This window comes from Prionailurus bengalensis, chromosome C1 (genome assembly GCF_016509475.1).
Source record: "Prionailurus bengalensis isolate Pbe53 chromosome C1, Fcat_Pben_1.1_paternal_pri, whole genome shotgun sequence".
NCBI lineage: Eukaryota > Metazoa > Chordata > Mammalia > Carnivora > Felidae > Prionailurus > Prionailurus bengalensis.
The window spans coordinates 24668311-24691125 of NC_057345.1; the positions used below are offsets into that span (position 1 = coordinate 24668311).

Consider the following 22815-nt stretch of genomic DNA (forward strand, 5'->3'; position numbering starts at 1 on the left):
AAACAAGGTTATATTCTGAGGTTCCAGGTAGACATGAATTGTTTTTTTTTTTTTCAAGTAGACATGAATTTTGAGGGGACAGTATTCAACCCACTAAGTTCACTCAATATTATTGGAGACTGTGCTGAAAAAGCAGAAAATTTGTCTTTTCAAAAGTCTCTGATTCGGTAGAAGAACAAAAGTAAAGACTGGGTTAAAGTATCTCAGGAATGCAAAGATAATTCAACACCCAGAAAATGTAATATACTAATGATTGCTTGTGGCTTGAATTGTGTTCCCCCCAAAAGATATGTCTAAGTGCCAACCTGCAGTACCTTATTTGGAAATACAGTTGTTGCACAGGTAATCAGTTAAGATGAGGTCATATTGGAGTAGGATGGGCCCTTAATCCTAAATGACTAATGTCCTTTTGTGTCCTTTCGCTCCAGATCAGAGCCTGGAGCCTGCTTCAGATTCTCTGCCCCTCTCCCCGCTCTCTGTGTGTGTGTCTCTCTCTCTCAAAAATAAACATTAAAAAAAAAATTTTTTTTAATAAAAAAAAAAAAAAAGTACTAATGTCTGGGGCTCCTGGCTGGCTCAGTCGGTAGAGCATGTGACTCTTGATCTCGGGGTTGTGAGTTCAAACCCCATGTCTAGCCTAGCGCTTACTTTTAAAAAATGGCTGCAGGGGCGCCTGGGTGGCGCAGTCGGTTAAGCGTCCGACTTCAGCCAGCTCACGATCTCGCGGTCCGTGAGTTCGAGCCCCGCGTCAGGCTCTGGGCTGATGGATCAGAGCCTGGAGCCTGTTTCCGATTCTGTGTCTCCTTCTCTCTCTCTGCCCTTGCCCCGTTCATGCTCTGTCTCTCTCTGTCCCAAAAATAAATAAACGTTGAAAAAAAATTTTTTTTAAATGGCTGTAGAAAATGACTAATGTCCTTATAAGAAGACATTGTGAAGATACAAGGAGAGAGCTCCTTGTGAAGACACAGAGACACAGGGAGAAGACAGCCGTGTGAAGATGGAAACAGATTGGGGTTTTGCTGCCACAAACCAAAGAACTCCTGGGGTCACTAGACACTAGGAAGAAGCAAAGAAGGATTCCTCCCTCACAGGTTTCAGAGGGAGCATGGCGCTGCTGACATCTGGTTTTAGATATCCAGCATCCAGACTGCAAGATAATAAACTTCTGTTGTGTTAAGTCACCCAGTTTATGGTACTTTATTACAATAGCTCCAGGAAACTAATATACAGATTAAGAAAGAAAAAAACATGTAAATACCACATATGCATTTAATAAAATTTAGGACTCATTTATGATAAAAATTTTTAGCAAGTTGGAAACAAAAGGGTAACCATCAAACACCTATACTAAACATCAGTCTTAATGCTGAAATTTTAGGAGCATTTCCATTCAGTCAATATAAATAAATCTAACAAAAATATGCAAGATCTTAATAAAGAAAATAAGGGGGAGCTCCTGGGTGACTCAATCGGTTAAGCGTTCGACTTTGGCTCAGGTCATAATCTCACGGTTTGTGAATTCGAGCCCTGAGTCGGGCTCTGTGCTGACAGCTCAGAGCCTGGAGCCTGCTTCAGATTCTGTGTCTCCCTCTCTTTCTTCCCCTCCCCTCCCCTGTTTGCTCTCTCTTTCTCTGTCTCTCAAAAATAAATAAACATTAAAAAAAAAAAAAAAGAAAAAAGAAGGAAACATTACTGAAGAATACAAAAAAAGGCCTAAATAAATGGAGAATTATACTATGTTCCTGGATGATAAGACGCAATATCATAAAGATGTGAGTTTTCCCATAATCTATAAATTCAATTCCAAAATAAATGCCTATAGGATTTTTTTTTTTTTTTAGTGAAACTTGATAAACTTACCCTAATATTTATATGGAAGTAGAAAGAGACACTTTTTTTTTAATGTTATTTGATGAATTAGATGGGGGAATTCATTTTAAAGTTTTGGCAATTAATACTGTGATGTATTACTGCAGAGATAGACAAATAGACCAACTGAACTGAACAAAGAGCTCAGAAATAGATCCATGAATTTATGTAAACTAAATGTATAACAGACATAGTATTACAAATTAATGGGGAAAGGATAGACTATTCAGTAAATAGTGCCAGAAAAATTGGTTACCTGAATGAAAAAAATTAGAATACCACATGCAAAATAAATAGTAGATTAAAGCCTTAAAAGTGAAAAACAGAACTTTAAAAAATATCTTTATGTCCTTGAAACAGGAATTTTTTTTCTTTTTTTTCTTTTTTTTTTTTTTTGAGAGAGCGAGCATGCATGGGAGGGACAGAAAGAGAGAGAGAGAATCCCACGCAGGATTGCACTATCAGCGGGGAGCCCGACTCGGGGCTCGAACCCATGAACTGTGAGATCATGACCTGAGCCGAAATGAAGAGACGCTTAACCGACTGAGCCACCCAGGTGCCCCTAAAAGCTTCTTTTTAATGAAAGCCACCTTAAGTGAAGTTAAAAAGTCAAACCACAGGCTGGGAGAAGATACTTGCAAAGCATATAGCTGATGAAGGATTAGTATGTTGGCTATTTAAAGGATGTCTATAAATAAATAAATAAAAAGACAACCCAACTTGAAAAATAAGAAAGGTTATTGTGTAGATAGCATTATTGCCCCTGTTCATCATCCCCTGCCAATATTCACACCCTTTGCTGTGTGACTTCACAGTTCTTCCCACTCACGCAGCACGAGATATTTCTTCCCTTGACTTCAGATTTGGCCATGGCATTTGCTTTAGACTATTAGAATTTGGTAGATGTAACAGTGTGCCACTTGCAAGCCTAAGCCATAAGAGGTCTCATATATTTCCACTTGGTCTTTTGTACCTTTGCCATTATCACGAGATGAAATTGGCCAAGCCAGCCAACTGGTTCCAGGAGGAAGGTATGAGACCATGTAATAACACAACTAACCTGGACAAGCTGCCTAAATCAGCTGACTCCTAGGTATGTGAGTGGACCCAGGCAAGATCACAGAGCTGCCCTAACAAGTCCAGCCTAAATTAGCCAACCCACAGGCATGTGAGCTAAATAAATACTTACTGTATGGCATTGTTTTTTGTAGTTAGTTGTTATACAGTGTTAGTTAACAACACTGTAATGAGCAAGAAATTCTCCGAATCACAGTCAATAAACATTAATTGTACGATCCACACAAATAAAAGCAATGACATACCATTGCATATTTGAAAGATTGACAAAATCAAAAAGTATAATACTAAGTTCTGACAGAAATGAGAAGTAGTAATTGATATATACCATTAATGGGAGTGACAGGGCTCTGGCCATTGCGTTGCAAGTGTAAGTCCCCTGGGTGAGGCATCCAGGAAAGCCATTCCACACAGCCCCCGCCCCGATTAAAAAAAGAAGACAAACTGGGCTGGTAATTGTCTTTTGTCTTTTCCTCTCCCTGCCAGGAATGTGGACATCAGGCTGGAGATGGGGCAGCCGCTATCTTGCAACATGAGGTGTTTTAATTTCATTGATTGTATTTTTCATATATTAAATCCATTTGGTTCCCCCTCAAACCTACCTCTTCTTCCCGCCCCTCCCCCCACTGGTTTCTTTTTTTGTGGATAATAATAAAAGGAGAATGGCTAACATTTATGGAGTACTTTTTACATGTCCAACATATAATTTGGAGTGCTCTGTGTACCTCAGCTCATTCAATCCTCACAATAATCCTATGAAAGAAGTGCTATTTTTTTGTCCCATTTTACAGATAAGGAAATGGATACAGAAGTTAAATAAATTGCCTGGGTTCATACAGCTATTAAGTGGAGCCAGAATTCCAAATCCAGCTACCCGGCTCTAGCGTCTATGCTCATGACTATCTGCTACTTTTTATTCTCTTTTATCTCTTCGACCGTCTTAAAAAGGCTTATTTATTTAAAAAAAAAAAATTTTTTTTTCAACATTTATTTATTTTTGGGACAGAGAGAGACAGAGCATGAACGGGGGAGGGGCAGAGAGAGAGGGAGACACAGAATCGGAAACAGGCTCCAGGCTCTGAGCCATCAGCCCAGAGCCTGACGCGGGGCTCGAACTCACAGGCCGCGAGATCGTGACCTGGCTGAAGTCGGACGCTTAACCGACTGTGCCACCCAGGCGCCCCTAAAAAGGCTTATTTAATAGTCTCTTGGGTTTTTATTTTCTAAAATTGTTGGCGTTCCTATTCTCCTGTTTGTTCCACCTGCTGATTCTTCTTTATAAAGAATGATTCTCTTGTATGTTTTAACATTTTTGATTCATTCATTCAGCAACACTGATTGAGCACGTATCGTGTGGAGCTGGGGATACATAAGTAAAGCAGGCCAAGTCTCTGCTCTCTTACCTTAAATTCTAGTAGGAGAAAACAGTAAACAAGGGGACAGAGAACAGAAGGGAGTGATTATATAGGATGGTAAAGGAAAGATCTCTGATAAGGTGACATTTGAAAAGAGACCTGAAAATGTGAGAATGTGAGCTATGTGTATATCTGGGAGAAGAATCCCCAAGCAGATAGAATGGCCAAGACAAGGGCTGCACGGCGGGAACATGCCTTGAATGTTCAGGAATGGGCAGAGGCCTGTGTAGCTGGAATGTGGCATGTGAGGGACAGAGCGGAGCAGATGAGGGCAGAGAGACACCTGGACGCGAGAGGTGCCCATCACGCAGGGCCTTTGAGGTCATAACTTTGAGGCTGGATGGGGGGGCCTTTGGAGGCTTTTTTGTGAGTCATAAGCTCAGAGATGGTATTTAAAACTATGAGACCAGATGGGCTCACCCAGGGAATAGTGTTAAGTAGAGAAGAGGTCTGAGCCCTGAGGCCTGGGACCTTCCAGCTGTAGGGGAGGAAAATTTTTCCTTGACCGTCTTCCTGGCTGGGTCTGGAAGTTAAACTGACAAAAGCAAGTTAACACGAGGAACGCAAACAAATTACTTAATGTAAGTTTTACATGACCCAGAAGCCTTCATAAGGAAATGAAGACCGGAAGAAACAGACAGTATATTTTTATGCTAGGTTGGATGAAGAGCGGACAGGACAGTCGTGGAGGAATATGGTAGGTCAAGGAGTAGGAGATAAATTTAGTAAGGGGGGGGGGGGGAACTCGCCAAAGCCTGTTTGTTCACATTCTTTTCAGCGTCCCTTTGTTTTCTGAGATAAGGAATCTCTTTCTTCTGGGTATAGGGAGGGCACCTCTCACAGTAGGGTTATTTTAGTTGCAGGGGAGAAGGGAGGGGGGTGTCAGAGGGACCTTTCTGCTTCTGCTGTTTTCCCAGACTTCTTTAGTTCAAAATATTCAATACACCAAGGTGCCCTATTTTAGGGTAGCGTGTCCGGAATCCCCCCGGCACTGAGAGATTAGGAAAATGAACACCCAGCAAAGGAGACTGAGAAGGAGTGGCTGATAGGAGAAGAACCATGGAGGAGTTGGTGTCCCAGCGTCAAGTGAAGGAAGTGTTTGAGGATGAAGAGAAGGACCCACTGCCTCAGTAAAATGAGGACAAAGGAATGGCCGTTGGATTTGACATGCAAGTTACTAGTGAGCTTTTTAAAAATGATTCTGATGGATCGGGATGAAACCTGATAGAGAACTGAAGTGAAGACGGCAAGTGAAGAGAGCAAACCAAAACACGCCTTCAATGAATTTTGTGTGAAGGGAGCAGGGAAATGAGTAGTAAGCTGGGGCGCCTGGCTGGCTCAGCCAGTAGGGCATACGACTCTTGATCGCAGGGTCATGGGTTCGAGCCCCATGTGTGGTGTAGAGTTTACTTAAAACAAAATTTAAAACCATTACAGAGAAATGAGTAGTAGCCAGAGGTGGACTGTGAAACCAAGGGAGGTTTTGTCTGCTTGTTTCTTTTTAAGATAAGAGGTAGTAGGCACCATGACGATCCAATATTGGAAACTATCCACTTTATATGAAGAAGGGAATGACTTTGAGTTCAGCATAAGCAGAGCTTACTTCCCACATGGCTTGGTTCCTGAGAGCAGCCCTCCTGAGCGGTTTTGCATTTACTTCTGCCAGGCGCCCAACGGGCCCTACCAGCCCAGGACTAATTTTCACATTAAAATTTCACCTTGTGGTTTGCCACACCAAACAGGTAAAATCAATTTGGATTCCAGAACCTCAAAAAGCAAAGGGTTGGGGGTGCCTGGGTGGCTCAGTCGGTTAAATGTCTGACTTGGATTTAGGTCATGATCTCAAGGTTCGTGAGTTTGAGCCCTGCGTCGGGCTCTGTGCTGACACCTCAGAGCCTGGAGCCTGCTTTGGATTCTGTGTCTGTCTTTTCTCTCTTCCCTTCCCCTGCTCTCTGTCTCTCAAACATTAAAAAAAAATTAAAAAGCAAAAGGTTTGATATCTCACCTAGGTACTTTTTTTTTCCCCCAGTCCCACCAAGACAAACTTTCTTTGTTTTTTTGCCGGGGATTTATGGGCAAAGTTTACTAGTCTTTCTTCATTGAGGTGGTGGTCCTTAGAGGGTTCCTACTTGTTACTGATCAAAACCCGAGCCCATATTGCTGCTTCAGCTCTACTCCTTCTCCACTGCAGGCATCTAGGGACTTCTCATTTCCCTGCAAGCCCTGGCATATGTTGAAAACATTTGGTTATATTTTAGCCAGCATCTCTAGAAATTTGTGGCAGGAGAGTTTCCGCCCTTTCTAGATCACCATTTTGCTGGAAGCTGTAATCTTTCCCCTCATTCTTCCCCTGGCTAATTCCTGTTCACCTTTGAGGTCCCAGCCTAAAGATTACTTCTCAGGGAGGTGTTCCCAACCCTCTCCATCCCAATCTCGACTGACTGACTCTTCTACTCACAACATTGTCTTTCTGTCTTTGCCCTTGGCAAGTCGTTTGTGACTTCACGTGAGTGTTTGCTTAGTTTCCTGGTCCCCCTCTAGACTGAACACTGCATGAACCCAGGAAGCAAGCCTGTTCAGTTCAGCACATAGCAGAAAGCCTGATTCATAGAGGATACTCAGTAAAGGTTGGTGACTGAACAAATAATTGTCCCCGAATCACGTAACTAATAGCACAGTACTGAGTAATCTCCTGTGTTTTGGAGACTGTATTCTCTAAGAAAGTGTTTTTCAGTGGAAACAAGAGAGAGGTTTCTGATGGCTATTTCAGTTGCCTGTGTCATTTCGGTTAACCACGTGTCTTTTTCCCTCCAGCATGGAGATCTCCTCTCACCAGTCCCACCTCCTGCAACAACTGAACGAGCAGCGCAGGCAAGATGTCTTTTGCGACTGCAGCATTCTGGTTGAAGGGAAGGTCTTCAAAGCGCATCGAAATGTATTATTTGCTAGCAGCGGCTATTTCAAAATGCTTCTTTCTCAGAATTCAAAGGAGACCAGTCAACCCACTACAGCTACATTTCAGGCTTTCTCCCCCGACACTTTTACGGTTATCCTGGACTTCGTCTATTCCGGCAAACTCTCTCTCACTGGTCAGAATGTCATAGAAGTGATGTCAGCTGCTAGCTTCCTTCAGATGACTGATGTCATTAGTGTATGTAAGACCTTTATTAAATCTTCACTAGACATTAGCGAGAAAGAAAAAGATCGCTATTTCAGTCTCTCCGATAAAGATGCTAATTCTAACGGTATAGAACGTTCCTCCTTTTATAGTGGTAGCTGGCAAGAAGAAAGCGGTTCTCCACATTCTCACCTAAGCCCAGATCAAGGAACGGGTATAATAAGTGGGAAATCTTGGAGCAAGTATAATTACCATCCAGCCTCCCAAAGGAACACCCAACAACCTTTGGCCAAGCATGAACAAAGGAAAGATTCCATTAAAAAGTCCAAACATTGGAGGTTGTCACAGCCTTCTGAAGTTGCTCATTATAAGTCTAGCAAACGAGAAGCTCGGACATCGGATTCTTCCGGCCACGTTTCCCAGTCGGAAGAACAAGCACAAGTTGATGCTGACATGGACTCTACTCCTGTTGGCTATCCGTATGGTCCAGGATCTGATGTCACATCCAGAAGCTTTCCAGGTACCCCAAAAAAGCATCAGTCCTCTCAATGAGTTTCTAAGACTCCTATCCAAATCAGTCCTATCTCAACATGCCCTTACTCTGAAGTGTTACAGGCAGTTAAACCAAGAGGTTTTTTTTAAGTCCTACTTCTCTAATGAAATTTATTGTATAAGACATAAATTTAAATTTTTAACTAAAAATAATATTGGCTAAATTTGAGAATAGTCAAAACTTAACAGACTTCTGAGGTGCAAAGCCCAAGATTTCCAAACCTGTGTCAACAGATGATTAGATCACTATTAAGTGTTTAAAGCTCTCTTCTAAATGGTTTAAATCCCTAAGGGGCATAGCTTCACTTTAATTTTTTTTCTGAGTATTCACTCGGGAGGAGTACTTTTATAGAGAAAAGTTAAACAGAGCAACCATGTGAACTTACAAAGGTTCACAGACCCAAGACCTACCAGAAATGAAACTACATCTGATTTTATTGAGATATAAATACATAATTAAAAAAACAAACAAACTTAACACACAACCCATAACATTGACACTGTAATCCTATATGCAACAATAATATGAGACATCTCATTTTTATGATAGTAGTAAAATGCAGAAAGATTATTATGTAGGTTGTTGGTTTCAGTAATTCTCCCCTCCCTGCCATAGAGAACAGGGATTAGAAATGCATGTCATTTTTTTTATGTTTATTTGTTTTTGAGAGAGAGAGACAGACTGTGAGTAAGGGAGGGACACAGAGAGAGGGACACAGAATCAGAAGCAGGTTCCAGGCTCTGAGCTGTCAGCACAGAGCCCGACGTGGGGCTCGAACCCATGAACTGTGGGATCATGACCTGAGCCAAAGTCAGAAGCTCAACTGACTGAGCCATCCAGGTGCCCCAGAAATGCATGTCATAATCAGGCAGCAAATCAATTAATCAAGTAGCAAATTTGTTTAATAGTTTACGTGTGAATTTAAAGGAAAATCATAAGATGAAACTCCTACTGATTATAAGATTCAGGTTATATATTTAAAATTTTTTTTAATTTAGGAAAATTTCAAACATATAAAAAAGTAAAGAGAATAGCATAATTCACCTCCATGTACCCCATTACCCAGTCTGAACAACTTCCGACTCATGGTCAATCTTGTTTCATCTGGATCACTACTTCTCACCCTTCCCTTTAGTATTATTTTTTTAAGTTTATTTATTTTGAGAGCGCGCGCGAGAGAGAAAGCCTGAGTGGGGGCGAGGCAGAGAGAGAGGGAGAGAGAGAATCTCAAGCAGGCTCTAATGCAGGACTTGATCTCACAAACAAACCATGAGATCACGACCTGAGCCCAAATCAAGAGCCAGACACTTAACTGACTAAGCCACCTAAGCATCCCTCCCTTTATTATTTTTAAGCAAATATAACACATCATAAGTTTTCATCTGTAAATATTTCAGAAAGTGTCCCTAAAATATAGTCTTTTAAAAAAACCCACTACAATACTATAATTGTACCTAAACAAAATTAACAGTTTCTTAACATCAGTAAATAGCCAGTCAGTATTCACATTTCCTGGGTTGTCACATAAATTTTTAAAAATAATTCGGTTGTGGGTGCTTGGGTGGCTCAGTGGTTAAGCATCTGACTCTTGATTTCAGCTCAGGTCATTTTCTCACGGTTTCTGGGTTCCAGCCCTGCATCATCAGGTTCAATGCTGACAACACGGAGCCTGCTTGAGATTCTCTGTCCCTTTGTCTCTGCCTCTCCCCCATGCTCACTCACATGCACATTCTTTCTCTAAATACATAAATAAACTTAAAAAAAAAAAAACAATTCAGTTGTAGATAAGATACCTTAAAATAATAGGCAACCAAGGGGTGCCTGGGTGGCTCTGTTGGTTGAACGCCTGACTGGCTCAGGTCACGATCTCAAGGTTCGTGAGTTCAAGCCCTGCATTGGGCTCACTGCTGCCAGGGCAGAGCCCGCTTCTGATCCTCTGACCCCTTCTCTCTGCCCCTCCCCTGCTCGCTCGCTTTCTCTCGAAAAGAAACATTAAAAAAAATAATAGGCAACCGGATTGATCTTTACTAACCACATTTTTCTGTAGTACTAACCTGAAAAGACATGAAATTCTATCCTATTACAGAGCTTACTAAACGTCCTGCTGAGCTCTGACCATTGACCAAGGCATACTGGTAACAGAGCAAAAAATGAGAAATCTCTATTGAGTTTTAAAACAGCAAAAGACTGATCTTTTCTCTGTTTATGCTCTGTACTTCTGTAATTCTAGGCTATGTTAACCTAACTTCAGTAATGAACAGCTGAATTTAACAGCTATTAAATTGATGAAATTTGCCTCCAATCATAACTAACATCTTGAATACATATGAGTTTTATTTATTTTTTTAAAGTTTATATATATATGTATATATATGTTTTTGTTTTTGTTTTGTTTTGCTTTTAGTAATCTCTATGCCCCACATGGGGCTTGAACTCATGACCCCGAGATCAAGAGTTGCATGCTCTACTGACTAAGCCATCCAGGCACCCCTTGAATACAGTTTTATTAAAAACATTTTTTTTAATATTTATTTATTTTTTAAGAGAGAGAGAGAGAGACAGAGTGCCAGCAGGGGAGGGACAGAGAGGGGGAGACACAGAATCCAAAGCAGGCTCCAGGCTCTGAGCCGTCAGGACAGAACCCAGCACAGGGCTCAAGCCCACAAACTGTGAGATCATGACCTGAGCTGAAGTGAGATGCTTAACCGACTGAGCCACCCAGGCGCCCTTTTTTTTTTTCGTTTTTCTTTTGAATACATGAGTTTTAAAACAAAAAATTAAATATCCTTTTCATTTTTTCACCTTTAAAAGTACTACAAGTGTATGAAAAGAAAAGGCAAGAGGATAAAAATAGGTAAATAAAAAAGTCACTTAAAAGCTATAATATTGGGGCGCCTGGGTGGCGCAGTCGGTTAAGCGTCCAGCTTCAGCCAGGTCACGATCTTGCGGTCCGTGAGTTCGAGCCCCGTGTCAGGCTCTGGGCTGATGGCTCAGAGCCTGGAGCCTGTTTCCGATTCTGTGTCTCCCTCTCTCTCTGCCCCTCCCCCGTTCATGCTCTGTCTCTCTCTGTCCCAAAAATAAATAAAAACGTGGGGAAAAAAAATTAAAAAAAAAAAAGCTATAATATTAAATACTTTTACTTCGGATTGTATCTCCAGTTTTAAAATCCAGCACCACCTTTTGACATTTCAAATCTAGTGACTCTACAACACTGAGTAGAAAGATAAGGGTGAGAGTCAGTTAACCCTGACTTTGTAAATATATCAAATACTGAAGTTACAGTTCTGGACTCAGGATCACATTAATGATCTAGTCTTAATAAAATTTCTTTCTTGGGGCGCCTGGATGGTTCAGTTAAGCGGCCCACTGACTCCTGATTTCCGTTCAGGTCACGATCCCAGGGTCGTGGGATAGAGCCCCGAGTCCAGCTCCGTGCTGAGTGTGGAGCCTGCTTGAGATTCTCTCTCTCCCTCTCCCTCTGCCTCTCCCCTGCTTGCTTGCACTCTCTCTCTCTCTCTCTCTCTCTCAAAATAAAAAAATTAAAATTAAAAAAAAGGGAAAATAAATAAAAGAAATAAATGCAATTTCTTCCTTCTCCTTTTCTCCTGCCTTTCGAAGACGGGACTCACCAACTCCTTTGGGATTCTTCGTGTTATACAATTGTTATGATGAACTTTCCAGAAACTTAATCAAACTGTCTCCTGACAGATGATCTGCCCAGGTTGCGGTTCAAGTGCCCGTACTGCACACACGTGGTGAAGCGGAAAGCAGACCTCAAGCGCCACCTTCGCTGCCATACGGGAGAAAGGCCCTATCCGTGTCAAGCTTGTGGGAAAAGATTTAGCAGGCTGGACCATCTCAGTAGCCATTTCCGAACAGTATGTATATAATTTTTCATCATCTTACTTCTCAAGAAATGTGCGCATTTATCTGCTTTAGGATTTACTAAATCTCATTTACTGCGGGAAATCTTTTCATACAACTCTACCATATTGGAAATGTTTCCAACTTAATGGTTTTCCTATACACGTGATGCATAATTTAATATATAATATATATACATTTTTTTATTCTCCTTTGAGACCTTGAAGTAAGAGATATTCTTTTGAATATCCATCTTACTTTTTTGTTTTTTATTTATTTTTTGGCATATATATTATAACTCATTTAAAATCTAATATGTTTTTGTATACTGGTCTTTTCAAGAGCCGAAGACAATGTAAACCAAAGATATTTGAATGTCTAGGTCAGAGTCACTACTTCAGGTACTCAGCCTCTGCTAGTGGTTCTTGAATCCTTTTCTGAAAGGATCTCAGTCTAGTTTCTACTGTTCAACCTCTGTCCACTATACTCCCTTTTTAGTCTCTCTCTAGTTTATCTGTAGTCTCCTCAAGGAAGGGAGCAAGGTGGGAGATTGAGCCACTTCCAGCCAGGGACAGGATTGTCAGCAGTCAGAAATCTCAGGGAATTTGCTGTTCAGTGCTCTGGTGGGTTAATAAGGTAAGGACATTGGAAAATTACTCTGCTGTTAATCTTGAGGCAAGAATGTTTTCCAAAATCTGTTGTATTACTCATACTTTTATTCCATTTATATGATCTCCTTTTAGCTTTAAAGGACAGTGGATTGGGGCACCTGAGTGCCTCAGTTGGTTAAGTATCCAACTGGATTTTGGCTCAGGTCATGATCTCACAGTTTGTGAGATTGAGCCCCAAATTGGGCTCTGTGCTGACAGCACAGACCCTGCTTGGGATTCTCTCCCTCTCTTTCTGCCTCTCCCCTGTGCTCACTCTCTCTCTCCCTCGCTCAAAATAAATAAATAAACTTTAAAAAATAATAAATACCGACTTCGGCTCAGGTCATGATCTCGCGGTTCGTGAGTTCAAGCCCCGCGTCGGGCTCTGTGCTGACAGCTCAGAACCTGGAGCCTGTTTCAGATTCTGTGTCTCCCTCTCTCTCTCTGACCCTCCCCCGTTCATGCTCTGTCTCTGTCTCAAAAATAAATAAACGTTAAAATAAATAAATAAATAAATAAATAAATATAATAAATAATAAATAATAAATAAAGGACAGTGGGTCACGTAAGGCAATTTCTTCATGCATTGCTTTATAGTTAGTCAGCAAATATATACTGAGCACCTATGCGCCAGCCCCTTTTCTCAGTGCTAGGTATCCAGCAGTGAGTGAGCAAAACAGACAAAATCTCTACCTTCATTAACCTTATGAAGCTGGTTTTTTAAAATTAAAAACAACCTTTTATTATTTAAAACAATGAAAAAGTATTAAGCAAAGTGAAAATAAGAAAAATAAAATACTTTATTTTCACCACCGAAATATACCTTTCTTAACACTTTATCACATGCATATATATGGGTTGTTTCTAACTAAATTAGATCATACTACTTGTGATATTTTGTAGCCTGCTCTCTTTCGTGAATAATCTACCTTGCCATCTCAGTAAACTTTTATCTGACATCCATCCAGTTCAATTTTGCATTTCCCTGTAGTCTCCCAATACCTTTTATAGCTGGTTTTTCCAAGCCAGCATCCAATTCAGGACCCAGGGATCTCACTGTTAAGTCCCTTAAATATGTTTTTAAGAGAGCATAGTACTCTCAGCCACCCTTTTTATTTCCATAACACTGACTTACTTGAGATATCAAGATAATTGTTTTATAAAATAACCTACCTCTTGATTTCTCTGCTTGCTTCCACATGGTGTCATTTAGTTTGTTCCTCTCTCCCCCCTGAATTTTCTATAAACTAGAATTTTTATCTAAAGTCTTAATGGATTCAAGAAAAATACTTTCCGGGGCACCTGGGTGGCTCAGTTTGTTGAGCGTCCGACTTCAGCTCAGGTCATGATCTCGCGGTCCGCGAGTTTGAGCCCCGCGTCCGGCTCTGTACTGACAGCTTGGAGCCTGGAGCCTGCTTCGCATTCTGTGTCTCCCTCTCTCTCTGCCCCTCCCCATTCATGCTCTGTCTCTCTCTGTCTCAAAAATAAATAAACGTTAAAAAAAATTAAAAAAAAAAAAAAAGAGGGGCGCCCGGGTGGCTTAGTCGGTTAAGTGTCCGACTTCGGCTCAGGTCACGATCTCGCAGTCCGTGAGTTCGAGCCTCGCGTGGGGCTCCGGGCTGACAGCTCAGAGCCTGGAGCCTGCTTCCGATTCTGTCTCCCTCTCTCTCTCTGCCCCTCCCCCATTCATGCTCTGTCTCTCTCTGTCTCAAAAATAAATAAACGTTAAAAAAAATTAAAAAAATTAAATTAAAGTAAATTTAAAAATTAAAAAAAAAAAAAAGATAAGCTAGGTAATGATACCTAGCTTAGTGATATCCCACCGTTGAGCAGTTAAAGATGCCACCACGTGATTAGAAAGGAATCTATGTGGAACTATTTTGGCATTATGCTATATCCATTTCTTCATCAAGCATTCATTTAATGAGATTAACAGCAGTTGATAAACTCTGCCCAAATTATTAATTTTACTTGTGGTATGATTTACTGATTTTATCATTTCTTCTACATTATTAGCTAGAATCCTATAAAGTAAAACCTTCCCTCATCACCTGGAACTACTTGGTTACTTTGACATACAGTTACTACAGGAGAAACAGGATAAATATTTAATTCTTTCCCTTTAATTATCAATTTTCAAAATAAAGAGTTGATTAAATACTCAAATGGTAATATGAGTTTTTTCTGGTTTTATTTTTTTTCTAAATAGCGTACAGTCTCATGAATTTTCATTGGTTCATTGTGTTTGGGACCACAACAATTATTATTCTTTTTGATACTCAAATTTTCAGTTTTGTCCAGTTGGACGACTTGAAACTGGTTCTTGTGTCCCTTTGTCATAAGTCCATTAAATATTCAAGGTGGCCTTATTCTCTGGCCCCCAAATTTCCCTAGGCTCACCTTGTATTTTCCCTGTCACAAAACTGGAATCAGCCATTTCTCAAAAGACCTGTGGGTCCTTTTAATGGGGAATGAAATTAGAAACCAAACTTTGGACACCTGGGGTGCTCATTGTTACTATGGTGTCATTCCCCTGAGATTATTTCAGTGGACAGGGGCACTGTGGTGGCTCATTCGGCTGAGCGTCTGACTTCAGCTCAGGTCATGATCTCACAGTACGTGAGTTCGAGTCCTACATTGGTCTCACCACTGTCAGCGCAGAGCCCACTTAGGATCTTCTGTCCCCCTCTCTCTCTGCCCCTCCTCTGCTCATTCTCTCTCTCAAAAATAAATAAACATTGAAAAAAAAAAGATTATTTCAGTGGACAGAGCTGGAAGATATATGTTTTTAAAATAATGAATTCATGGGGCACCTGGGTGGCTCAGTCGGTTAAGTGTCCGACTTCGGCTCAGGTCATGATCTCACAGTTTGTGGGTTTGAGCCCCGCGTAAGACTCTGTGCTCACAGCTCAGAGCCTGGAGCCTGCTTTGGGTTCTGTGTCTCCCTCTCTCTCTGCCCCTCCCCAGCTGGTGCTCTGTCTCTCTCTCTGTCTCAAAAATAAATAAAAACATTAAAAAAAAAAAAGTTAAAAAAAAATTAATCCATGATGATATATTCAATTTTAACATAATGTTTTATTTAATTTCTTTGACTTCATAATCATATTGGAATTGAAGGGATGGGGGATGAACATGAATCTGTGCCAGAACTTTCTAACAAAAACAGTACCACATATGATACCCATAACATTATTTCAGGAGAAATAAAGGTACACTCAAATTGTGTACTTTCAATGTTTACTGATTAATATGTCAGGAGTTAAGTAGAAAATAATAACTATACTGAGTTGTAGTCCTATACATTTTCTTAGATATTTTACCACACTGCATTAGTTTTCTTGGGGTTTTTGGCCATTTGTGTTTGGTGGTGTACTTCCATAGTGTTCTGATTTTATCTAAATGAATATGCCATAAATATTAATTCAACATTATGATATTAATTATAGTGATTTTTAGAGTAGAACCCATAATCTCTGCTCTGACAGCTATTAAAGAAAGTTATTTAGGACATGTGGGTGGCTTAGTCAGTTAAGCATCTGACTTCGTCTTAAGTCATGATCTCACGGTTCGTGAGTTCAGGTCCTGCTTCAGGTGAGCCCCACTTCTCTCTCTCTCCCTCTCTCTCTCCCTCTCTCTCTTTCTCCCTCTCTGCCTCTTGTGGGATTCTCTCACCATCTCTCTCTGCCACTCACTTGCACCCTCTCTCTCTCAAAAATAAATAAAAAAGAAAGAAAGAAATCTGCTTATTAATAAGTATAATTATATAATTACTCATCTTACAACTTTTTTCTAAAGCAACTTCACACGTATTAACTCATTTGGTTCTCACAACCCGAGTTGTATTCCCACTAGTTGTTAAGGAAGGAAGCAGGGATAATAATAGGCTGACACATAGCAGCCTGTGTTGTTTTGACATATGTTGTTGTTTGGACCAATGTCCATTGTGATTTTCAGGCTTCTGTTCTGTTTGGGTGGTATTTCTACCTTGCTAGTTGTTAGATATTTTGACTATCACCCTGGAAGCAGGTTTATATTGTTTTCAGTTACTTGCTTCAAGATACATGGTTAATAAATGACAAAAGCAGGGCTAGAACCCAAGCCTTCCAGTTCCTGGTCTAGTCCTCTTTCTACAGGATCTTTCATTAATAGAAGTGACAAGAGATCCTTCTATCTAAAAATATGTATCCTGGCTGGCTCAGTCAGTGGAGGATGCAACTCTTGGTCTCAAGGTTGTGGATTTGGGCCCCACGTTGGGTGTAGAGATTACTTAAAGATAAAATTTATATATATACATATATATATATATATATACACACACACACATATACATATATACACACACATACACATACACACACATGTATGTATGTATATATAGATATATATATATATTTTTTTTTAATGTCTCATTTTTTATTTTTGAGAGAGTGTGGGGGATGGGCAGAGAAAGAGAGAGAGACAGAGGATCCAAAGCTGGCTCTGCACTGATAGCAGAGAGTCTGATGCGGGGCTTGAATTCACAAACGTTGAGATTGTGACCTGAGCTGAAATCGGACACTTAACTGACTCAGTCACCCAGGTGCCCCAGTCTTATTTATTTTTTATTGTTTTAAGTTTATTTATTTTGACAGAGCATGAGCAAGCAGGGGAGGGGCAGAGAGAGAGGAAGGGAGAGAGAATCCCAAGCAGGCTCCATGCTGTCAGTGCAGAGCCCAACTTGGGGCTTGATCTCTCCCAAACTGTGAGATCATCACCTAGGCCAAAATCAAGAGTCAGACACTTAACCGACTAAGCCACCAGGCACCCTGTATATTTTTTATTCTATTTTAAAGAGAATGAGAGAGAGAGAGAGAGAGAGAGAGAGAGAGAGAGAGAGAGAATCTTAAGCAGGCTCCATGCTCAGTGTGGAGCCTGATGTGGGGCTCAATCCCACAACCCTGGGGTTATGACCTGAGCCAAAATCAAGAGTTAGATGCTCAAGCAAATGAGCCACCCAGGTGCCCCAAAGATAAAATCTTTTTTAAAAAAATGTTTCGAGGGGCGCCTGGGTGGCGCAGTCGGTTAAGCGTCCGACTTCAGCCAGGTCACGATCTCGCGGTCCGTGAGTTCGAGCCCCGCGTCAGGCTCTGGGCTGATGGCTTGGAGCCTGGAGCCTGTTTCCGATTCTGTGTCTCCCTCTCTCTGCCCCTCCCCCATTCATGCTCTGTCTCTCTCTGTCCCAAAAAATAAAATAAACTTTGAAAAAAAAAAAAAATTAAAAAAAAAATGTTTCGATAAACTTAAATTTGAGACAATATATTTTTCTTTCTCTAGCTGATAATAATAAATTAACACACAAAACAAGAGGTTTCTCCCTCACCAAAATTAAGGTATATAAAGTCCTTAGAATAGTACATGTGATATATTTAGTGTTTGCAATTATTATTATTCTGGAAGGTGTCCCTTGTTACCTTAGATATCAAAATATTGTTGGATTAAGGGATATGTGAAATTATTAAGCATGTGATATTAATCATAAAAATGTTATAGCCATCATTTAGAGAAAGTTGGTATTTATTTGTGATGTCAGTTTATCATCAAAACCTGTGATCTTTTTCTAATAATTAGACGTTAATTTTAATATTAGTGCTTGGTTTTGGACATCTTAAGTTTATGCACTGGTACCGAGATCTCGAACTATGCCGCTTTTGAAAAATCTTTTTTTTTATCGCTATTTAAATCTCTACACAGATTCACCAGGCATGCAAACTAATCTGCAGAAAATGCAAACGCCACGTGACTGATCTAACAGGGCAAGTGGTCCAGGAAGGAACCAGGCGCTACAGACTCTGTAACGAGTGCCTTGCTGAAGTTGGCATAGACAGCCTCCCCATTGATTTGGAAGCTGAACAGCATCTTATGTCCCCATCAGATGGAGATAAGGATTCCAGATGGCACTTGAGTGAAGATGAGAATAGATCATACGTGGAGATTGTAGAGGATGGGTCTGCTGATCTGGTCATACAACAGGTTGATGATAGTGAAGAAGAAGAAGAAAAGGAAATAAAACCCAACATTAGGTAGCTGACGTGTGACCCCACAGAGCTGTGGCGTGTATGCAACTTACATTGACTTCCTGTATCTCTCTTTCCATGGTCAGAGTCTGGTTAACAAATTTATCAGACTGACTTAAAAGTAATGACCTAATATAACTTGCATGCTTTCCAAACAGGTCATTGTATCCATTCTGAACTTTGTTGCCCTAAAATATGTTGCTGCACCGGAAAGGAAGACCTAGCTTGAGTTGGCATGATGGATGAACAATTAATCCTCTTTTTTTCCCCCCCTTTTAATACTGGAAGATCTACTTAGCAAACTTTTCTCAAAGAAAATATTTTAAATAAATTTACCACAACCAAACCTTATGTAAGAGAATTTCAAGGTGTTGCAAAAACACAAACTATGAATACTGAATTTTCACAGGGAACCAGGTAAGAGCACATTTAAGGGTCTGGCACCCAATCTGACTGAACTGAGAAGTCTTTCTATTAATTTCAGATCTAAAACAACCTGTCATTATCCCAATATGCTACATATTGTTTTAGGATCATGGCAGAAGACAAATCAAAAATGTTTGAAACGATTCATATTTGAATGTTTTGTCATGAAGTTAAAAATTACTCTTACGTAGTCCGTGTTGTTTTAAAAAAACAAAAGCCTAAAGTAGAGGCAGACCAGAGATTACGTACAGACCTCATTTTCTAAAGCAGGAACTAATACCGCCTAAAAGTCAAGGTAGTTTGTGAAGATCTGACAATGTAATCCTCTTCCTCTCTACAGGAGAAAAAAACAACAAAAAACGAAACACAAGAAAATTGGAGGTTACCACTTCTTAAGAATGATTTCTAACATTTATTTTTCTGCTCTATTGTTTTTAAAGTGCTGTCTCACACATTTTTCTCACTTAATCAGCAAGGTAAATATTAATTGCCTCTGATTTGCAAATGACGAAATTAAGGTCAGAAAGTTTAAGCTTTGGGACTTGTGACGGACAGGTTTTGATTTTACACAGCCCTCTTCCAACTGTCTCTCCCTGTATTGTCTCTGGAAATGGCAGAGAATTAAAGTCAAACCTCACCAATCTGCAGTAATTAGAAAAAGAAGCCTATCAGAAAGCATGAAAGATTTTAATAATCTCTAACAACATATAATAACTTGAACTAGAGTTATCCAAGAGTGCTCAGTAATGTCCCTACAGTGTCTTTTGACATGTTTTTAATGTCAAGTTATTTATATGTAAATTTTATATATAACACTATTTGAACCAATTCTTCTCTTAGATGCTTTAAGCATTTTTACTTATCTTGTTTATGTAATTTTTCAAAACAAACTTTTCCCCAAGGAAACAAAGGTGAGTTTCAACTCCTCCCCTGTGTGAATTAGGAAACATTCTAAACGTACAGTTAAATTGGAGAAGCATTATTTTAGTTCTGAAGATAAAATCTAAATGCCAAAAAAACCTGACCTTACTAAAGGTCACTGCAAGTTATTACAATTAAGCTTGATCTGATTTAATTTTGATTGAGAGAGGCTCTCTATCAAATTATACTATATTTCTAAATGTCATAACATATGTCAATATGACCCTTTTCATTTTATTCTTTCTCTCATTCTTTCATTAGTGATTGTCCTTTGATACAAGTTGAGGGCTAAAATGGTTAATTTCTAAAACATTTTTTATAAATAGATGACTAACCATTTGTTTTTGTTTTATGGTACTTAATGCTGAGACTTTTTTCAAGATTCCCCTGGCGGTAAATTTCCATTCGCTTCAAGACTGGATGGTATGCACTGAGTTCATTGTGCTCCCAACATGACTGTTCCTGAATCAGGAGTCTTAACAATGAAGTTGTATCCAAATGAGGGAGGGAACACTTGTCATTCTCTAGTCTCACCAGATGGTAGCATCTTTTAAAATTATTATCTGATTTTTTAGTCCTTGGAGCCAAGAGGAAAAATGAGTGATGGGAGCTTTATTCATGAGGATGATTAGTGCTTGCATGTGTATGCTCTAATGCACTTTAGTCTGTGATCTAAATGTTCTTTTATGCTGTTCTCTTCTGCATGCGAACATCAGCATGAATGTCAGCAAAGCCCACTGGACACGGTGCCACCAGCACCTTATCTGAAATAATGCTTTCTCATTGTTTATAACAAGCAACAAGCTATCCCCACAAAACAGCCATCAGGCTCATCAAACTAGACAGCTCATCTATCCTACCATTTTAGTATCCTAAAAGAAAAACATTTGTGACATGTTTGTAAGTTGTAAATAATAACTCCAGTTATCATATCATATGTATCGAAGACTTTAAAGACCAGTTCTTTCCCAGAGTGAGACTGTCCAGTAATGGTTTCTGAGAAAACAAAAGTCTTTGGCTTTTAAATGTGGGGAAATGTTACATAGGGGTGTAATCTCTTAATGTAAGCTTAATTTATGCCAAGGGTTTTTTCTTTTTTTCATATTAGCAAAATAGCGGGAGTTGGTTAGAACAAAGTTTGCTCTTACAGTAATGCTGTTTATCAGCTGGTGAATGCCTTTCTAACTGTGTGGTCCTCAAGAGTGTGTGGCGATGGGAAGAAGTGTTGCAAAATAAAGCAATACCGCAGTCGTGCCTAGTGGCTGGAGGAGCCAAAATGGACTAGATCGGTGGTTTAAAAGATTTTTTTTTTTAACCCAAGAAACCCTTTCTTCAAATGAATTGTTTCAGAGAGAAGCCCACCATTTAAGGTGGGCGAAACCCTAAAATCAGAGCTGCTCTTGTTAAAGCCCTCTGTGAGCCTTTCACCAGACACCTCTGCAGAGCTCAGGAGTGCGGTACTGAAAACCTTGGAACCAGGGAACTTTTTGAATTCCCTTTGAGCATTGCGGTCTTACTTCATTACCTCTGTTACCGTGCTGATAAACTGGTAATCACGGGGTCTCCTAGAGCAGCAGCTGACAGCCTTCATCTGTACAATATTCCTTCTATAGTTAGCATGTCTTTTGAAGAACAAATTTTTCAACATTGTATTTTTGACTAACGAAATCAAAACAAGCACCGTTACTGCTTTTATGCCACCAAGTCATTGCTTAATGGATGAAGAAAGTTTGGTGTGTCAGTTACTTAAGAGTTCAGGCTGAATTCATTAAAGTTATTTTGCTAAGTCATGCTAAGATATATCGAAACTTCCACTCATATTGGATATATATATATATATACCTATATATACATATATATCCTATATATACATATATATTCTAAATTAATTAATACCATGGAAATTTAATACTGTGGAAAATCACTAAAAGTGACATAGTGTAAGATTATTTAACTGGGAAGGCTGATAATAATAGGTACTGGAGGACCAAACTTTAGATCATACATGGAAAGTTCTATGTTATTTTATATTAGAGTGGATCAGTATTACTATTTATCATTTATATAGCATTTTATATTTACAAAGTATTTAATAATTTTTATGTTATTCTTTACATATCTATGAAATAGGACAGTTCTCTCACATGAAAGGTAAAGAAATTGAGGCACAGAACAGTAAAGCAACCTCCCTAAGACAACCCAGTGAAACAATGGCAAAAATAGGAACTAGAATGATCGGATTTTCTGAATCCTAGAATATCAGCTTAATTCACTGAGGTGTGTTGTGTATTACTCGATTTTATAAGATGCCTTTTACAAATAATAGTCAATTGTCTTAAAGTTGACGTCGTTGTATGTGGATAAATCCTATACAGAATAAATATTATGTAAAGGATGTGACTTTAGTTATAAGAGTTTTAATGATAAAATTCAGGCTATCACAGAAACAGCACTGTTTAGCCAGTGGCTTTATATATTGTGAAGTATAATTAATATTTTGTTTTGATATAGGAGTTTCTTAACTATTCATGCTAATGGAGCCATGAATAGACCAGAAAAATGAAATCCACAGAGGATCTATACACTTCGTCTTCTAACATGTTAGTCTTTTCCCTACGGAATTTGTATTGATGCCAACAAAAAGTCAAATATGTTAATAAGTGATAAACCACACACAAGAGAAGCCAAGGGCCTCTTAACTTTTCGAGGCTTTTCGATACTAAAATAGGATAAACATTTTTCTCCATCTCTTTATTTTTTTTCACATCCGTTTCAAAAGCCATTGGATACTTACCACCTTGAGATTCGAAACCAGTGACCAGGGTAATGCCAGTCATCTTTTTACCTTGAGACTTGATTAGATAGATCA

At 39.5% G+C, this 22815-nt stretch overlaps 1 protein-coding gene across 3 annotated transcripts in view; it reads left to right on the plus strand.

Moving 5' to 3' along the window:
* Positions 1 to 22341, plus strand: part of ZBTB8A (zinc finger and BTB domain containing 8A) — a 71029-nt gene extending 48688 nt beyond the window's left edge. For all 3 annotated transcript variants that reach the window (XM_043574414.1, XM_043574413.1, XM_043574412.1), the window contains 3 exons: positions 7176 to 7999; positions 11741 to 11910; positions 18277 to 22341. In XM_043574414.1, coding sequence (XP_043430349.1) covers positions 7177 to 7999; positions 11741 to 11910; positions 18277 to 18609 — 1326 coding nt within the window. In that variant the 5' untranslated portion in view covers position 7176 and the 3' untranslated portion in view covers positions 18610 to 22341. The remainder of the gene's footprint in view (positions 1 to 7175; positions 8000 to 11740; positions 11911 to 18276) is intronic.
* The last annotated feature ends 474 nt before the right edge of the window (positions 22342 to 22815 follow it).